General features: G+C 38.0%; 1 protein-coding gene and 1 pseudogene across 6 annotated transcripts; both read right to left on the bottom strand.

The window, feature by feature from the left end:
* Positions 1 to 3117: 3117 nt before the first annotated feature.
* LOC129768314 (syntaxin-7) lies at positions 3118 to 17431 on the bottom strand. Of its 6 annotated transcripts, none has more exons than XR_008741657.1 (7): positions 16981 to 17431; positions 16691 to 16808; positions 16560 to 16629; positions 16117 to 16504; positions 15906 to 16061; positions 3986 to 4140; positions 3118 to 3929 (listed from the first exon to the last, which is right to left on the bottom strand). XR_008741657.1 is itself a non-coding variant. In XM_055769868.1 (7 exons), the coding sequence occupies exons 3-7, from the start codon at positions 16806 to 16808 to the stop codon at positions 4051 to 4053; spliced, it is 822 nt and encodes a 273-aa protein (XP_055625843.1). In that variant the 5' UTR covers positions 16981 to 17006; positions 17144 to 17431; the 3' UTR covers positions 3118 to 4050. The 6 variants fall into 6 exon arrangements, 5 of the variants coding, with proteins under 5 accessions (XP_055625843.1, XP_055625842.1, XP_055625841.1 ...); XM_055769868.1 differs by having other exon boundaries at positions 3118 to 4140; positions 16981 to 17006; positions 17144 to 17431; XM_055769867.1 differs by having other exon boundaries at positions 3118 to 4140; positions 16981 to 17006; positions 17160 to 17431.
* On the bottom strand, positions 7300 to 7432 carry LOC129772125 (U4 spliceosomal RNA; annotated as a pseudogene).
* Positions 17432 to 18676: the final 1245 nt, after the last annotated feature.

Here is an 18676-nt window from a genome sequence, read left to right as displayed (position 1 = left end):
TAATCATACACTCGAACTCCACAAATAGTGTCCATAGCGCTTCGTTATCCAGCTTCTCATTATTGTACACTGTAGTTAGGCCTGCCTTAACAAGACGCCCACTTGGTGGAATAAATTCCCAGCCTGTATGTGTACTAGGGTGCCAATGAAAATGGCCATCTCGAATTTTCAAAGCGAACTAGATTAAAATTGAATGTTGATTCTCACGAAAAACTACCCTATGCAAAATATCAGCTCAATCGGACTTCATTTACTAGTGTCGCACAGCGGTCAAACTTTGAGTAGAGGAATTCGGGGTTTTCAAAAAAAAATTTTGATGCCAAATGTTTTCAAATTGCATGAATCGTTGAGATCTACTGTCATCCCAATTTTTTTTTGTCAAAAAATCAACTGTCGTTTTTTTGGAATACGAAGCAAAACGTATGGTTTAGGGTGCTGATGAAAATCGTCATATCGATCTTTCATACGGAACTCCCTGCGAAATGTTAATTTGCACGATAAAATACCCTCTGCAAAATATTAGATCATTCGGACTTCATTTACTATTGTCGCAGATGTAAAAATTCAAGTTTTCTGAAAACCAAAAAATCACCCAAGGGGGTGATTTCAAAAAAAAAAATTTCGGCTTTTCGGCACTTGGTCGTTTTTGTCTGAAAAGTCGATTTTTGACGTAATTTTTTTTCGAGATAATAGTAAATCTCGACGTTTCATGCAATTCTAAGACATTTGACATCAATTTTTTTTTAAACTCCGATTTCCTTTACTCCCCCCTTGGGAGATTTTTCGGTTTTCAGAAAACTCAATTCCCGCAATTTGAAGATATTTGGCATCAACAATTTTTTTTCGAAAACCACGATTTCCTTTACTCCCCCCTTGGGCGATTTTTCGGTTTTCAAAAAATTTAAACTTTGACCGCTGTGCGACACTAGTAAATGAAGCCCGATTGAGCTGATATTTTGCATAGGGTAGTTTTTCGTGGGAATCAACATTTTTAATCAAGTTCGCTTTGAAAATTTGAGGGTCACTTTTTTCCCATACATCCATTGGCACTATAGTGACCCCATTTCGCCCAGTTCTAGAGATGGGCAAAACAGTTCACTTTGATGAACGGTTCACTCATTAACCGTTCATCTAAGTGAATCAGTTCTTTTGAACCGTTCTTTCGCTCTTTCGTTCAGCGGTATTAAGAACAACATAGAATGTTAGCTGGAACCTAACATCAATAGACAGCTATTAATTGATATCGTTGGATTGGATAGTGTACGTATGAGATTTCTATTTTTGAAATTTTGTGGGGAAAGATAAGTCGCAAACTGTATGCGAAAATATGTTTGTCGGTCGACAAAAGTATATGTAATAATTTGATGTGCACAAAATATGTGCAATTTTTCATATTGTCTTTTTGGACAACACACAGGTTCCATGTAAGATCATATTTCATAATGTTCATTCAGGGGAAAAATCAGCAGCGATTTTCACTAACAAAAAATCATACAAACAATCACGATAACACGTATACGCAATAGGCCAAACAATGAATTGAAAGCAACGAAAAAACTTTGCCCTCACTATAAGATTTTATGTTTACCTAATTCATGAATCGCCCCAGCTTCCCCCAGATTTTTTTCTGATAATCAGGAAATATATGAATGTTACGCGGAATTGAAAGAATACATGTAATTGGAAATATATAGTTTTGCTTTTAAAACTACGAAAATCTAATTTAATTTGTAACACAAAATTGAGTATACATTAACGAAACAAACCGTGCGTTAGATGCATTTTGCTCATCATGACAATATCGTTCTATTTTCCTTACAAACGTTCTCGTTATATTTGTCCATTCCGTCCAGCGCAAATCAGTTCAGCTGTACTCGTTCGCCTGCAAACACTTCGTTCTCAAACAGTTCGTTCCCAAACAGTTCACTCTCAATCAGTTCTTTCCCATACAGTTCACTCGCAAACAGTTCGTTCACAAGCAGTTCACTCTCCATCAGTTCACTCTCAAACAGTTCACTCGCAAACCGTTCTTTCGGAATCAGTTCGTTCACAAACCGTTCGCTCGCAATCAGTTCGTGGGGAGAATTACCGTTCTTTGAAAAAGAACGACCGTTCGTTCACTCTTTTTGGCGAACTAGTTCGTTCGTACCGTTCGTGAACGGTTTGCCCATCTCTACCCAGTTCCCCTAATGTGATGTGATGTTGTTTCAATTTCGCGAAAATCAATGAGAAGTTTTTGGTTTCATGTACGGACAGAAGCAACTACTCATGATGGATTTTTATTTACTCAATTGAAAGATGAAATACAATACGGAGAAAAAATTGCAATTCTTGGATTTTGGCGTCCCAAAGGGCCAGCGCCCCCGGCAAATGTCGGATTTGCCGCCCGCACACTACGCTACTGACACCACAAAAAGTGATAGGTGTGTTAGTGCGTAGTGTGCAGCTTCTTTTCTTCGGAGATTACCGTAAGGTAGTCCGGTAGGACGTCGGAATATTTTTGTAGAAGGTCTTATAAATATAGGATTTAAGGTAAACTTGGTCCATTGAATGATCATTAGTATTTTTTTTTCATCGCCATCCGAAATTAGTCAATCTAATTTAATGCATACGTTACACATCATTTCCGTGCTGGTAGATATGCCGGAAACAGTTGTATCAGTGTCATGTCACCACCACCAGTGTTGGCTTTTGCTAGCACACCGACCTAGCCCAGCACTACACTTCATCATTCCAGAAAATGAAGGTCGTCAATGAAATTGAATCTCTATCAGGAATTTTGACAGCAGAAATGTTGCGGCAAGAGGACAGAAGTGCTGGGGCACAGGACACAAGCCCATCACTTTCTTGCTGGTTCATCGGTGACAGCTACAAGCTTCCACACGATAGACGAGAGAAGCTAAACCGTAGAACGAGTCAGTGTTTCTCCCACTCAACTACTTGATCAATGCATACAGTCAGCAGATTTTTAGTTTTCCAGAAATGCAATGTTGGGTGACATTTTAAAGATTCTTGAAGATCATGTAATCACTAGATAAGCTTACGCGGCACACCAATATTGTTATTGTCCCACTGAGTGCAGGGAACCGTTCGGATGGATTTGGACATTGGGCGTGCTCTATTTCATATTTCATATGGACATTCTTTATTTTATACTCTCAAAATTTCTATTTTCATTTGATCATATCTCACCCACATGTACTTCGACTGCTTCGCGCCAAACAATTGTTGTAGATATAGATATAGATACAGTACTCTTAGAAATTTACAAAGTATTTTTTTATGTAAATAATAAATAATCCTAAGTAGGTATTTAATATCAACTCATGTGTATTGATCGATAAAATAGAATGTTGCTGCGCATATCACTACTACGAAAGTGTTGTTTTGTAATCTATTTACTATAAAGATACCCTCAATGCTGCACTTTGCCTGATTAAAATATTTGGAATTGCTTCCTCTGATATTATTTCTATTTTTGTTTTTGTTTTCTGGGACCCAACACATCAAAGTGTTCCAACGCAAAGAGGACACATAATTACTCCAGTGATAAGTGATTACAAAATAACAGGGTTTGTTAACAAAAATAATCAACATCCGATAAATAGATGCATTCGACATTTAACGTTGAAAATCCGATAAGCGATCGATGCAAACAATTTTTGATGCTGGCCTGAAGAAACATTGAAAGTCCCAAATTGTTGGAATGGGGTTTGATTTGAGGAGAGTTACATGTCTTTCCCATAGTTTTTCATAGCAGAAACATTATCAATAAGCGAATGTTTTAAATTTAATCCCTTCTGACCTCGAATAATCCGTAACTATCCACAAGATGTATCCTCCGCTATCCGCTATAGGTACAATTCGGCCTAAATATATCATCTCATCATCTCTGCAGAAAATTGGTGTACAACATAAAACCGACTGAACTACGGAGCAGCATTGAGACAATAGTTTCAAAACGAAAAAAATAACAGATCCATACCACTTTGAAGAGTCCGCCGTTATAAATGAAGTTTCCTGCCTCATCCTTCTTCCGGACTTACGTTTCTAGTTTCGTATGATGATCAGCAGTATTATAACGGCCAAGATTGCAGCCGCTATCAGGGCCAAGATTAGCTTCTTCTTGCGAGCTCTGTTCTGTGAATAAAGAAAAAATTAAACGAAGGAGGAACATGATGAGAACACTCAAATATATACACCAGAATACATGAACTGTATGGATAAATGCTTTTTAATTAAATAAATATTGAAGAATAAACTGCCCATGTGAACATTGGTATAAGTGAGTAGTTTTCCTCATATATATCCAAATATCACAATATCAAAACTAGTGAAAAAATCGGAAAATGTGGTATTTTTTGGGGGCGCCATTTTCATCGTTTGCCCGGGGCGCTGTCCACCCTCACTACGCCGCTGCCGGATAGTTACCGGATATCCGTTTCATCTCTAGTTTGAATGCTACAGGAGCTAAGCAAAAAAGATTTTTCAGTTTAGTTTTCAAAACCACTACACTTGATTATTCCTATTTTATTATCTGTGCGATTCTGGCGAATTTTTTGAAAAAAATCAGTGTTTTCGGACCGATTAAGTCAGCGAGTGTTTGTGTTTGTTTTGATTCCACGGCTATGATGACACAATGAAAAACGAGATCATGCACTCACTTATTGAGGATATGATTTATTGGCAGTTGCAATTAATTATTTTTCAAAAAAAACTTTGCACCTAAGGGTGTAATAATAATTCTCCGATATTTGATCCTCAATTCTCTTGCCCTGAATTTGCGTTTCTGCAAACCGCTTTTTATACGTAGTTAACTACTTGAACTAACTATATTGACTATTTTGAGAGCCAAATTCCTCACATCATCGGATTTCAATATTTTCGCGCACAGTATTTGCTGATGTATACAATGGTAGTTGATAAAATTTGGAATATTTGGAATGAATTCATAAATCCATTATAGCTTCCAACCGAGCTCCATAAGTCATAGTCAATATCAATTTTACAAAGCCGTTTTCTGATATTTAAATCTTTAGAGTTTTTTTTTATGAGCTTTAAACACCGAATTTCCATGAAAAATAACTCATTTTTAACAAAAATGGTCACAATTTTGGCATTTTTTCGGATTTTTAAAAACCCCTATGTAACGCTTTACGCTTGTATTGTACTTATCGCATCGGGTCATACTATACGGCTATTTAAAGACGACAATCTGTGCTACAAGTGTCGTTTTGACAGTATTGTTATTGTCCTTTTCAGTCTCAAGTTATAGCGCGTCAAAGATGGAGTCCACCAAGCAAGAAATTCGGCATATTACCTTACCTGCGAGGTAAAACTGCAACGAAGGCGGCCGAAAAAAATCGTGTAGTTTATGGACCCGATACTGTAATGATTCGCACAGCACAGCGTTGGTTTGATCGATTTCGTTCTGGTGTAGTGGCTGTCGAAGATACACCCCGTACTGGAAGGCCAATCGTTGTGGAAACCGATAAAATCGTTGAAATCATCCAAGTAGACCGACATGTGAGCAGTCGCTCGATTGGCCAGGAACTGGGTATAGACCATAAAACCGTTTGGAACCATTTGCAGAAGATTGGATTCCAAAAAAAGCTGGATGTATGGGTGCCACACGAGTTGACGTAAAAAAATCTTTTAGATCGAATCAACGCCTGCGATGCACTGCTGAACCGGAACGAACTCGACCCATTTTTGAAGAAGATGATGAAAAGTGGATCACGTACGACAACCTAAAGCGAAAAAAGTCGTGGTCGAAGCGCGGTGAGCCGGCCCAAACCATCGCGAAAACCGGATTGACGGCCAGGAAGGTTTTACTGTGTGTTTGGTGGGATTGGAAGGGAATCATCCACTATGAGCTGCTCAACAATGACCAGACCCTCAACTCGGTTCTCTACTGTGAGCAGCTTTGCCGTTTGAAGCAGGCGATTGACCAGAAGCGGCCAGAAATGATCAATAGGAATGGTGTTGTTTTCCACCAGGACAACGCTCGGCCTCACACATCTTTAATGACCCGCCAGAAGCTACGGGAGCTCGGATGGGATGTCCTATTGCACCCACCGTAGAGTCCGGACCTGGCTCCAAGTGATTATCATCTCTTCCGGTCTATGCAAAAACACTCTTGGTGATACTAAGTTGGCCTCAAAAGAGGCTTGCGAATACTGACTGTCTGATTTTTTTGCAAATAAGGTGGGGGAGGGGGGTTTGTAAGGGGGGATAATGAAGTTGCTTTCTAAATGGCAACAAGTTTGTGAACAAAACGGCGCATATTTGACTTAAATTGGATAATTTTAAGTATGTTAAATAAAGCATCAAAATTTCGATCAGAAATACGACATTTCTTTCTCCCCAACCCTATATAATAAGGGGAAAAATTGCAATTGAAAATTCTTGGATTTTGGCGCCCCAAAGAGCCAGCGCCACCGGCAAATGCCGGGTTTGCCGCCCGCACACTACGCTACTGCTATCCGATATCCGGCCTGTCCGGCCGATGATTGCTATCCGGCCGGATACCGGATAGTGCCTCTTTTCTGGCCGGATACCGGATATTTGGAAAAAAAATCTTTTTAACATAAGTAAAAATATAACACAATAGCATATAAACATCATTCACACGTGATTAAAAATAAGGTGTGATTACTGACATGTCAAAATGTTTTTGAAATTGAATTATTATCAACTTATATCATCAAATTTTTATTCATCGCTTTCGTTTCGTTTAACGTTTCGTTGAAGACGGCAATGAGCTGTTATTCTCAGAAGATTCGTCTCAAGATAGTTTTGTGAGATGATTTTTATTTTCATGATTTTTTGACTGTCTGTTTACGTTTCGAGAACACCTAAAAAAATGGTCTGACCTGAACCTCGGGTCTAAAAAAGTTGCAGTCAGATAATTTGGATCTTCTTCTAAATAGTTAAAACGACATCTCTAGCGTTTAAATAAATTCTCATACGAGGTAAGTTCGGTGTTCTTTGTGCAGTCTCGTCCTTATCCAAATACTTTTTTGATGCAGGAACATGTGGAATTACCTCGAATATATAAAAGCCCACTCCTGGATGGAGTTGTTGAGCCTTCAAATCAGTGGATTTGTCGCCGAGCATAATAATTTCGGGTGAAATAAGTGTACCGCCTCTACCATCCCTGAAGACAGTTCTAAATTTGTTTTCAATCTCAATGAAAATAATTGATTGCTGTTTGGATGTAATTCTTACTCTTACTCGGCCAATATGTGAATTATCCCAATACACTCACAAAATTCTATTAATAATAATATAAAACCATTATCAGAATAAAACTGTTCTAAATTCCTTGTAGAAAACATGATACACTATTAAACTGGATTTTTTGTTCAATTAGGAATAATCGCACCTCGGTATAACCTCATTGGTTACGATATCGCCAATGCGCAAAGCTAAATTGGATAATCATTCTAAACGAAAAATTTAATATTCGTTCAAAATGTTGACTTAAAAATGCGTTTATTTCATTCTTACATTTAACACTTTATTTGCACCATGTCACACGCCGTTTCTCTCAATTCTGTATTTGCTAATAATGAGCCGAATATCCGGCTATCCGGCCTCGAAGCTGGCCGAATATCCGGTATCCGGCCAAACCACTATCCGTTTCATCACTAATTTAAGCTCACCCCATGTTTTTTCAACCTTGGGGTAAGTTGAAACCAGTGAAAATCGACTATTTTTTTAAACATTGCTGCAGATGCCGGATTTGTCGATGATTGCTGTATGAATGAATGGTGATAAATTAAAAAAAAGATTCATTCATATTTCGTTGCTCAGTATGTTCTATATAATTTATGAATACACAGATATGATATAAGCAAAATTTGTTAATTTTGCAACTAGGGGTCGTTCAAACATTACGCAATGCATTTTTTACTATTTTAGACTCCCTCTTCTCTACATAACATGTAACAAATGGCCATTTGCATAAAAATGTTTGGATTTAGTTGAACTTATTTCTAAACAAGTTTCTACAAGCCATCCCCTTCTTCCTTTTTGAGTGCGTTACGTAATATTTGAATATTTGAATGATCCCATAAACCTTATTAGTGACCGTTTAGACTTACGAGTTACTCTGACATGAAAGCATCTAAAATAGTGTTCTTGATGTTATTGTTTCGTATATTGATTCCTAGTATATAGTATCCATTTTATGTGTATTAGACTACTCCCCACATCTCAAGTGTACCAAAACCCTTTTTTCAAGTGTTTATATGTAATACTTTCAATTTAGTGTTTCATAAATCAGTTGCAGATAGTTCGAGAAGCAAAACCGCACATTAAACTCATGATAGTTCCGCGTTTCAACTTACCCCGCTCTACGAGACAACGGGAAACAATGCATATGAAAACTAAACATTTTCGAAATTGATATTTTTCGAAACATCCAGTGTGAATCCCTATTTTTCATCGAAAGTCATCCGTTATTAATTTGTATATGCCGCAAACAGATTTCAATTTAGTGATAAGGTGATTTTTTAAGATAACTTTCAAGTTGAACTTCGAAAAAATTGTTTCAACTTGCCCCGGTGCACCTTACTGACAAAGGCTGGAAAATAATGTGGCTGGGTTTAAAATTCAGAATATCGTCGGTACATCAGCTCCAATGAAGTTTTATGGTGTATTTTTGGGTTTCTATTCATTAACCCATTTTAGGCCAAGCGTTCGAAAAATCGAACAGCAACTTTGATAATTTTTCATGGTTTTGGAAAGCAACTATATGGTAAGGTTTGGCATCAAATAATAGCTTAGCTACCACTCTCTTTCAAATTCATTCATTTTTCTAAAACTTTATTGGGCAATAAATTCGGTTTAGATGTGCGGAAAATACATAACCTAACAAAAAACAAAACCTAATAAAATGTAAAAATATGTAAACTTTTCCACAGTATTACTTTGATAAAAGAACACACATTGTGATGTAGAAAAAAAAACCATAGTATTGAACCAGCAGCATAGTGTGTGGGTGGCAAACCCGGCATTTGCCGGGGGCACTGACCCTTTGGGGCGGCAAAATCCAAGAATTTTCAATATCAATTTTTCCCCGTACTATATTAATCTTTCAATTTAGTAAAAAAAAATCCTTCATGAGTAGTTGCTTCTGTCCTTAGGGACTCTCCACATACCACGTGGACAGAAAAAGTACGATTTAAGACACCCCCCTCTCCCTCCGTGGACAAGCATGGACATTTTATATACCCCTCCCCCTGTTGTCCACGTGGACATTTCTCCAATTCTTGGAAAAAAATCGGAAAAATAGTTGAATTGCGCCTAAATTCAATTTTATGTTCGTTTCTATTCTCGATCCTATGTTTAAAATTTCTTCTTCTCAATTCTTTGTACAACTTTGGGGAACAACAACCAGTGAAAATTTCTTCCAACATCCATTTACGGTTTAATCACGTTATGAAACATTATACACTCGACAGAAAAGTTAGAGGAACAGAGTGCGGAGTTGGAAATTTGAAGTGATCTTTGACATGCTGTAACAGCGTGAAAAATCAACGCATATCGATGGGATGTGCATCATTTTGAAGCTACAACTTTCAGGTATTGGAATATTTCACGTACATATTTTTATCTCTGACGCTAAAAGTAAATATTTTTATGTAAAGTGACATATTTCGCTAAAATAATTGTCGATCGATATAAATCCTATGCAGCGATCTCTTTTGCCTGCCCAACAGATCACTAATACATATGCACGCTGCAAGCGCCCTATTGTCACGGCACAACTGAAGCACCTCTTAAATGTAGTGGCAGCTTGTCAATGCTGACCAAAACTTCGTCGGACCTTTGTGAGCCTTAATAAACGGAAGGAGACGTTTCTGCATGTACTATTCCCTATACATTTCGATTCCACTGTCTTGTTTGTGCTCCAAAAAAGCAAATCTTTTTCCAAATCAAGAGCTTCCTGGCAAATTGATCAGCGAAACTAAAATGGACATCTCCGATGGGAGTGGCCTTATGAAATTTCAAGCCTGAGACATTTATCATCTACACGTACGTTTTGACATTTATCAGCATGCATCCTTCGTTCTTCGTCAAAACCTTGTTGCACAATTTTGAAGCGCGTTTTTTTGGCCACCAGATTTTGCTCCAGTGTCCTGTTTGAATACATTCAGGCACGGAAATTACAATAATCTTCTCGTGTACAGATTCTCCGGATGGTATTATGGTTAGAGTTGTGTTTTTTGACGATGACGTAGTCTGAGCGTCTCGGGTTTGTCCTAATTGTTCTCAATGCTTCCAACCTGAGCTTCAGATCGTAAATTCCAATACGACGAGTCCTCTGAACCATTCGAACAACAGTTGCGATAAGTAAAAAGGAAACCTTTTTACGTTTACGGAAACGTTTCAGCACAGCACAGCACAGCAGCCAATTTCAGCGAATGTACGCCGGATTTTAATGTGGGTGTCCAAAATCTAACTTATTCTCACGGTTTCCATTCTGCTCAACTTTTGCAAAACAAAACGGATCCACGCGATTTGTTACGTCGGAAGATACAGATTCTGCAAAAATATTTCTGTCGGAAATTTTCAGATACGTCAACTACGACCGGTTGAACGGTTTTGTATACTGAACATATCTTCTGTATGCAGAAGACTAGAATTAGAAGATCATTTTGCATCCGTGTACCCTATAAAACTGCTGTGCATACAGTTGGAACAGCGTGCGTCAAATTTCGGACGGAAGTATTTTCAGATGATGATACAGATGATCTTGTATCAGAGGTGGAAATGTTTAAGACGTGAATGAAGGACCCATTCCCTGACCGAAACTCTTCTACGCCTTTAGACATTTTGAACATTATTCTCAGATACTCTCTCGAAGTAGTTTATTCTAACATCGAGATGGCGTTCTGCATAATTTGTTGTGCTTCGTATACCAAAGCAATAAAAACGCCTGAAATTATGCAAACAGCCTGCCTATTGAACGAAATTTATCAAATTATGGTTGATAAGTTGCTTTTCAACCGACACGTTGTGTTGCTAGCAATATGTGTTGCTCTACAAATGTGATAGCGATATCGTATTGCGTCGGTGTGCGAGATCAACAAAAATTAAATGGGAAAACCCAATGGCGATAATATTGCTTATTGCATGTTGATAGTTGTTAGTTGCTTATTGCTCTGGTGTGCGAGCCGCCTTACTTGACAATTCTTTTTATCGAGAAAACAGATCTTGATTCAGATGCAATAGTGGATCATTTTGCTTCAGCTAAAGCACACAAGGCAAAGATTTGACTTGAGAATAAGCGAAGCTGCGAATAAACTGCTCAAAGTGATCATTGGTATAAGTGAGTAGTTTTCTCAAAATATCTTCTCCTTCTTAAACAGCCCTAACGTTCCTAGGGGAACTTCGCCGTCTCAACGTAGTATACTTACGTCATTTTTATAAGTATTTAGTTGAGATTTTCATGCCAAATAACATGCCTTGAATGTATTCTGAGTGGCAAGTTCTAGAATACGCGTCACCACAGCGCAAGACGGAGGAAATTCCTTTGACGAAAAATTACCCCGACCAGAACGGGAATCGAACCTCCGGCATGTTAGGTGTAACGCTAACCACTCGACCACGGGAGCACTTTCTCCAAAAAAAACAATCTCGAAACTAGTGAAAAAAAAGTGATATTTCGGGGGTGCTATTTTCGTGGTTTGCCGGGGGCGCTGTCTACCCTCACTGCGCTCCTGGATTTAACCCCCTACATGAACAAAAATATAGGTTTTGGCCTATGTTTTTGTTTCGCGATTTTTCGATTTTTTGTTATTCTCGGGAAAACAGAAGAACGGAAAAAAAATATCCTTGCAGATTGGGGTTTCTGTAACGCCATTAATCAAAATTGCACCTATGGCTTTCATTGAAAAAATATTTTTTACAGCTTGGTCGTTAATGGATTAACGGGACTCAGCAGTTATAAATTTACCCGTCCAATGACAATATACACCGTCATTCTCGGCAGCATAAACATAATTTCGGTCAAATTCATTCATTTCTTTTGTTCCATTTTATCGAACACATTCGATTTATTTTATAGATCGTTAGAACACTCAAATTATATTTAACAACCAGCATATTCACTAGAAAAAAGTTATATGGCAGAACAACGTTTGCCGGGTCAGCTAGTAAATTTATAAGCAACCAATTCCGTTGTGAAAAAGACTTCTACCGTAGGCAGTGGCGTCTCGTGAGTAAATTGACTAGTTGTGCACCTACATGGTAACCCAAAACGTTTACTCAAAATTGCAAAATGGGGGTTAATTAGTGTTGTTTCCGGGGACAAATTATTTTTTTAATTAAATTTCTTCTAGCGATACAGTAATGAAATTATTCGTTCTGTGCGATGGGCAAATCGGTCAATTATATTTTCTAAAAAAAATAATTTAAAGTTGGAGCTCAAGAAGCATTTTGTTTTCAATAGCCATAAGTATAAGCTTTTCGAGTCGCTTCTCTCCCATCGTTGATCTTCAGTCTCCGAAGAACAGAAAACTTTAGTTCGACCGATGCTGTGGTTGATGGAAGCGTTAGTATTAGCTTTGCGAGTACAATAATTTCCGAAAAAATGTCAAGATTGCTACCGATCAGTGTTTTTATAATCTCCGATATTTTCTTCTTGGCAAATTCTGACTTCGTATATAACACTCGCAGTTCATTTCCTAATTTCACATTGTTAGAATTAGAGAATCGACAACAAAGATCATCTATCCACTGTTTGGGGAACTCCGCGTTGAAGAGTTCAAATTTCAAATGAAATGCTTTACTTGAAAGAATAAGCAAATCGCATTTTCAGTTCGTCGAGGATGCGGTCGATATTTGACATGTAAATTACAGCATATTTTTCAATTTGATGTCCGCTGCTGCTGCAACCTGTCGCATCCAAGCATGTTTCCCAAGTAGCATTAAATTTTCGTTCGTCTTTCATCGCTATTATACTTGCACATGTGTTCCTGATACTCTTATCACATTCAACGTAGTCCAGTTCTCATTATTTTAGTGTATGGTACAGAATGTCGGCGAATGAGAAATTTGGATTGATTGATGAAAATTGTATCGAAATCCAGCATGTATCCATAGCCCTCGTGTGAGTGAAATCGTATCACCATCCCACTTGGTGTCTCCTAGATACATTTTTCCCAGACAAGCACAAATTTCTTTATTATATGTTTCAATTATGTTGATCATCCTAGAGCTGTAGGCCCGCTTGACTTTGCACACGTTCGGGATCTTCTGCTGCATAAATTTCTTCAACTCGCAATCGCGCTTTGGAAAAGAAAAAAGATTCACTTGTTTTTGAATTATTCGTACAAAAGTGCAGCAAAACAATATTGAGAACATACGCCTTACAATAGGTCGTATGAATAAAAAAAAGTATTTACTTATTCTGCCCGTTTCCAAGTAAAGTAAACTTTCCTAGTATTTACTTGAATCCGTATGAATAAAAGTTTACTTTACTAATTTGATTTTCGAATTCGAACATAGTTTTTACTTTGTCAAACATCTATCAACTGATTGTTTAGGTTCCGTTTCAAAACGTTTTTTTGGACAAAGCGTGAATTCGCGATGAAAAAGGAATAGTGTCGACGTCTGGTGGCGACTTTCAATTAGGGACCATAGTTTGGATCCCTATCTCGTTAGTGTAATACCTATCATATTAGAAGACACGAAGCCAGTTTTCAAATGTTAAAATTTGAATGAAAATGTTCACATCATGTTATTTAATCACTTAAAACACTTTTTTCCGACTTTTATTTAACCCTTTGTCTATACATTTCCAACATCATTACTGACACTTTTCATTATAATATAAAGTTGTCTTCAAAAACAATATTCGTACAAGATTTTTTCACCACTTGCAAACAAAAGTGTTTTTCATTTAAACAGAATGCCAAATTGGTACGTAAAGGTTATTTTTCATTCATAATTTAAATTTTAAAAACGTGTTCATTCCGCCTGAAAATCAATCAATTTTTTACGCTCCCCTAAACTAGTAAACTCAATACCATCAATGAGGATCGTTAACTTGTTTAACTTCAAGCGCAAGATAGCAGCATAAAACATAAATCGAATATGACATCAAAACGAATGATAGTGTTTTCAGATCCAAAGTATGCTCATGAACATACTTGATAATAACGAAGTAAATACTTGATGAATGCTGTTTATTCATACGAAATCAGCTAAACATCCATTTTCGAAAAGTAAATACTTTGTTGTTTCTTTTATCCATACCAAACGTAGTAAAAACTTAATCTCACTGCTCGACTGTTCGAATCAAGTAAAGTAAAGGTGAATTTTGTTTTTATTCATACGGCCTAATGAATATAATCAGCGTTTGGAAACGACTTCTTTGCGATCGCCTGGATTCCTCCTTTATCTCCTGACATCACTCGAACTCCATCATATGTTTGCGTAACCAGCTTAGCAGGTGATACGCCATTACTGCAGTAAACTAACGACATAGTTAGCTAAAGCTGTACCGGACTTTTCACTACTAACATCTCTCAATGACACAAATATTTCGACGGGAATACTTGTATAAAGTTTAATTCATGACGAATGTCAAAGGGTCATGCGTTTTTGAACTTATATTTTATCATTACTACCCACCGTCGTTCGAGCAATATCGTAATGTTGTAACCAACTGAGATTTCCTAGAAATATAGTCATTTTGTCGATCATATCTGCAACGAAATCAGCTTGATTTATTTCCTGCGCGATCTGCTCTTGCATTGTCTCTTGCTGATGTCGATGACGTAATAAATCATCTGCGCCAAGCAAGCTTTCAGAGAGTCGCTATATAAAAGCACCTTATGCATAGCGTGCCGATTGCGGATCTGGAGCATAGTTGTCTATGTTCGGGTTGCGAGAAAATCGAGAGAGACTCACAATGAGGAGAACTGATTGAACCCACAACCGTTCTCTTCCCTTGTGCACAACCTCCACTGCACGAAATTGTTGCCAATACATAGGCAGTTCAGTTAACCAGAGCTTTAACACAATTTTATCAATCCGCGTATAGAGATACGTAATTCTCATGCACAAATGAAAGTGCGCGAGCTGAGAGAGCGTAGAATAAGCGATAGAAATAGAAGCCAATGTTTGCATCCTCGTTTAATGCCGTTCGTTTTCTTTACGATCAAGAACGCTTGTGTACACGGGGTAGCCAAGTTCCTTATGGTTTTCATATATTCCATACGTTTTTTTTTTAAAAGTCTGGGCTAATGAGGATAGTAGGGGCGCTTCACTTTTTTTTCTTTTTGAAATATTAGGTTGTGCAGTGCACGAGGTGCACATATGGACGAGACGCCACGGACCGTAGGTAATTGATTATCATGTAGAAAACTGTGCGTTCTTATTTGCTTTTTATTTCTTTTTTTTTTTTTTTTGACAAAAGTGATAGAACCTTGCCCACGACGGGCTAACATTGAAGGATTCCAACAAATATTTGTGGATACAAACAACCAACAGAATAATCAGAGATGAATGTGGCTCTTCTGAGTCTCTAGGCTCTGGAGCTTCATGGTGTATACAGCATACGAAAAAAAGCTGTTATTGCATAAATATAAAAAGTAAGCAAACGTTGAGCTAACAAGATAATATCGCAGTAACGTGTTGACGTCTGGAACTACAATGTATTGTAAGAAACAAATTGCACACCTCTTCTTAGCAATGCGTGTTGGACGTAAAAGATAAAACAGCAAAATACCATATAAGACAAGTCAGTGATAATTTAGATGCGTTAGTTTCATATACTCGAACATAGTGTTCTGTAGAAGGTTTAACGAATTGTACAACCATCAATCGTATGAAGTCAAATAAATATATCATTCACATCAAATTACCAACAGATGTTTGCTACCAACCTGATAATGACTGGCCTGCTTAAGTTGCTGCACTCCTTCCGATACGAAAACGCTCGCTTGTTCGACCGATGCTTCGATGGAATCAACTTGATGACTCTGTTCGTAAACTAATGCCCCCAGCTTTTTGTAAATTTCGTTCACACTGAGAATGTTTTCCTAGAATAATGAACAAAAGTTAATCTCCGGCTTTTCCTCGGTCGCAATCACGAACCTCCAACTCTCGGATCGTTCGTTCCTGATTCTCCAATGCCTGTAAATCAATTTCCTCCTGGAGCTGTTCCTGTGTCTGCCCCCGCTGGTTTCCGTTCACGAAATTGTCCTCGAATGTGGATGCTGCCGTGTAAGTGCCCATGCTGGAATGGTTTGACCCAGGCGGTTTATTAAGTGCCACATTGGCACTTCTTGCCTGGCGAATTGCATTCTTCTCCAAATCAACCGTTTTCCGTTGAACCGACTGGAATGCCGTCAGCGCAGCTGTGAACTCATCCACCAACCGATCCCGTTGAATCTTCAAATGACGTTCCTTGCAATTAACTAAGTCATTTAGCAAATTAGTCGTATCGGTGATCAGGCGCTGTGTGTAAGTTCGAATCTGATGACTGAACACAAAGTTAATTATTTATGTTGTCTAATAAAGTGTTTGCTGATACTCACAGCTGTTGTTTCAATTCTGGTGAATCTTGCGCCGTCCCAAATTGGTTCACCATTCGTTGCATGGAGGAAACTAAGATAGAATGATAGTGGTATCTCATAATTCAGATCCAGCTGGTAAGATATATTCTTACCATTTTGAAGAATTTTCTGGATGCTAGTTGCAATGCTCTGTGCCAACTTCTGAAAATCAGCCTCATTGGTGACTGGAGCAGATCCAGTTCCATTGTTTTCGAACGACGAATAACTCATCTGGAAGACAAACGTTTATATCACTAAATCAATAGTTGCGGCAGCTCGTTGGATATATGTAAACGAAACATTCGAAAATAATTTTTAATCCAATTAAATAACGTGCGCAATAAATGGCAACACAAATGAATGAATCATCGATAAACTTCTCAACAAGCAACCTCTCCATTACCTTCTTCGGTTTTTCAACAGATATCGCTGTTTGAAGAAAAGGCAATCAGTTATTCTGATCTGAAGAATTTCTAACACATGGGTTTGATTGCGAGTTTCGTTTGTTCTTACAGCCAATTTGGCTAGTGTCGAGAAAAAGTGTTGTTGGGAAACTTTGAACTCACATCACTTTGCACTTACGTTGTTTCCCTCTGCACAAAGTTCTTTATGTGGGTGGAAAGAATCTACAGAAAATAACAATACACATGCAACTTTCTCGCAACCCAAATGCACCCAACTAATCTTAATTATTACGAGTAACGTCAATCCATTGACCACGGATTTGCACAATGCAGGATTTGCAGAAACCGCGTATGACACAACGCAAATAAATTATTTTTTCGCCAATGTAGCACCAAAAACACTATTTTGCAGCTGGAACAGAAGTTGACAGCACAGCTGGGAGTCCCGTAATGAGGTGACAACACAAATGTCAATGCACAGGGTGTTTAGGTATGCCCATCTCCAGCGCACACGGTCAATATAACTTCCAATGTCAATATGACCATCAACCTTCAAATGATACACTCATCAATACTCATGTTAGTGTTGAAAATATTTCAGCGTATACTTAGGCGGCGTACACAAATTACGTAGAAGGGGTGGAAATGGGTTAGTCATGATCGTTATGTAAGAAAATAAATAAATAAACTAAACTAAAATTCCATTCTTATTCCTAAAAATTTTGTGTCAAATAAATTCAATATGCTTGAGCAGCTAGCTTCGATTCTGGAACCGAAAAAGGTGTGTTTCCTGAGCCAAGATGATAAAGCGTGCGTTGTAATAATTCCGTCTGATATCGCAGGATGCAAAATAAAGCTAGGGCTCCTTGGTCATGCTAAAGCAGTTCAATACAGTGGTCTAATGTACGTTGCAGTTTATTTAGGAAGGCACTGTTTTTTATCCCTTTTTGTTTATTTTAGGCTCATTAGCACTTTAGCTGTAACAGAGCCGAATTTTAATCGTATACATGTCACATGTTTATCATATCTATGATTAGCACATTAGAGTATTCCCTTCTATACCATTGCATATGGTACACATTTACACAGTAGCCATTTAAGCGTAAGAGCTTTTTCCTTCTGTTCTTCCATTATCCAGTTAGACCGGACAGCGGAGACAGTTGATTGATCATTGTTGAGTTATTTATAGAACAGCAGCCCGATGTGGTATGCAGAGCAGAGCAGTTGTATGGATGAATCGATCTTATTCCGACCGTGGATCGATCTCCATCGCTGAAGATTGTTGCGTGGACGTAGTTATTCTGTAACAACACAACCATGGTCAATGAGTCAATGAGTTTTGAACTCACGATCGATCGCTTACTAAGCGAACGCGCAACCAATGTTATTCGATCTCCATCGCTGATGATTGTTGCGTGGACGTAGTTATTCAATAACAATACAAAGATAGTTAAATGAGGGCCCTGAATTTGAATTCATGATCGGTCGCTTAGTAAGCGTACGTGCACCCAATGTGGCTGCGAAGACTCCAGCAGGTTCAATACTTTCTCATGATCATGAGGGATCTAACTTGGATAAAAAAAACTCAAAACGAGGGAGACGGAACTGAAAACGAAACATCTTGAGTATGCAGGAGAATTGATTGAAAGTGTGGAATAACGATGGATCGATGGATATCGATTGAGTGCGCTCCCG

This window comes from Toxorhynchites rutilus, chromosome 2 (genome assembly GCF_029784135.1).
Source record: "Toxorhynchites rutilus septentrionalis strain SRP chromosome 2, ASM2978413v1, whole genome shotgun sequence".
In the NCBI taxonomy this organism is placed as follows: domain Eukaryota; kingdom Metazoa; phylum Arthropoda; class Insecta; order Diptera; family Culicidae; genus Toxorhynchites; species Toxorhynchites rutilus.
This window is presented reverse-complemented; position numbering and strand designations above follow the sequence as displayed.

What these genes read in the sequence shown, in the direction of transcription:
- LOC129768314 (XM_055769866.1), bottom strand. Translation starts at nt 16,808, where the DNA reads ATGAGTTATTCGTCGTTCGAAAACAATGGAACTGGATCTGCTCCAGTC. An exon ending in GAACGATCCGAGAGTTGGAG is followed by an intron (nt 16,062 to 16,116) that starts GTTCGTGATTGC and finishes TCATTATTCTAG; the next exon opens with GAAAACATTCTCAGTGTGAA. An exon ending in AGCAGGCCAGTCATTATCAG is followed by an intron (nt 4,141 to 15,905) that starts GTTGGTAGCAAA and finishes CTTTATTCACAG; the next exon opens with AACAGAGCTCGCAAGAAGAA.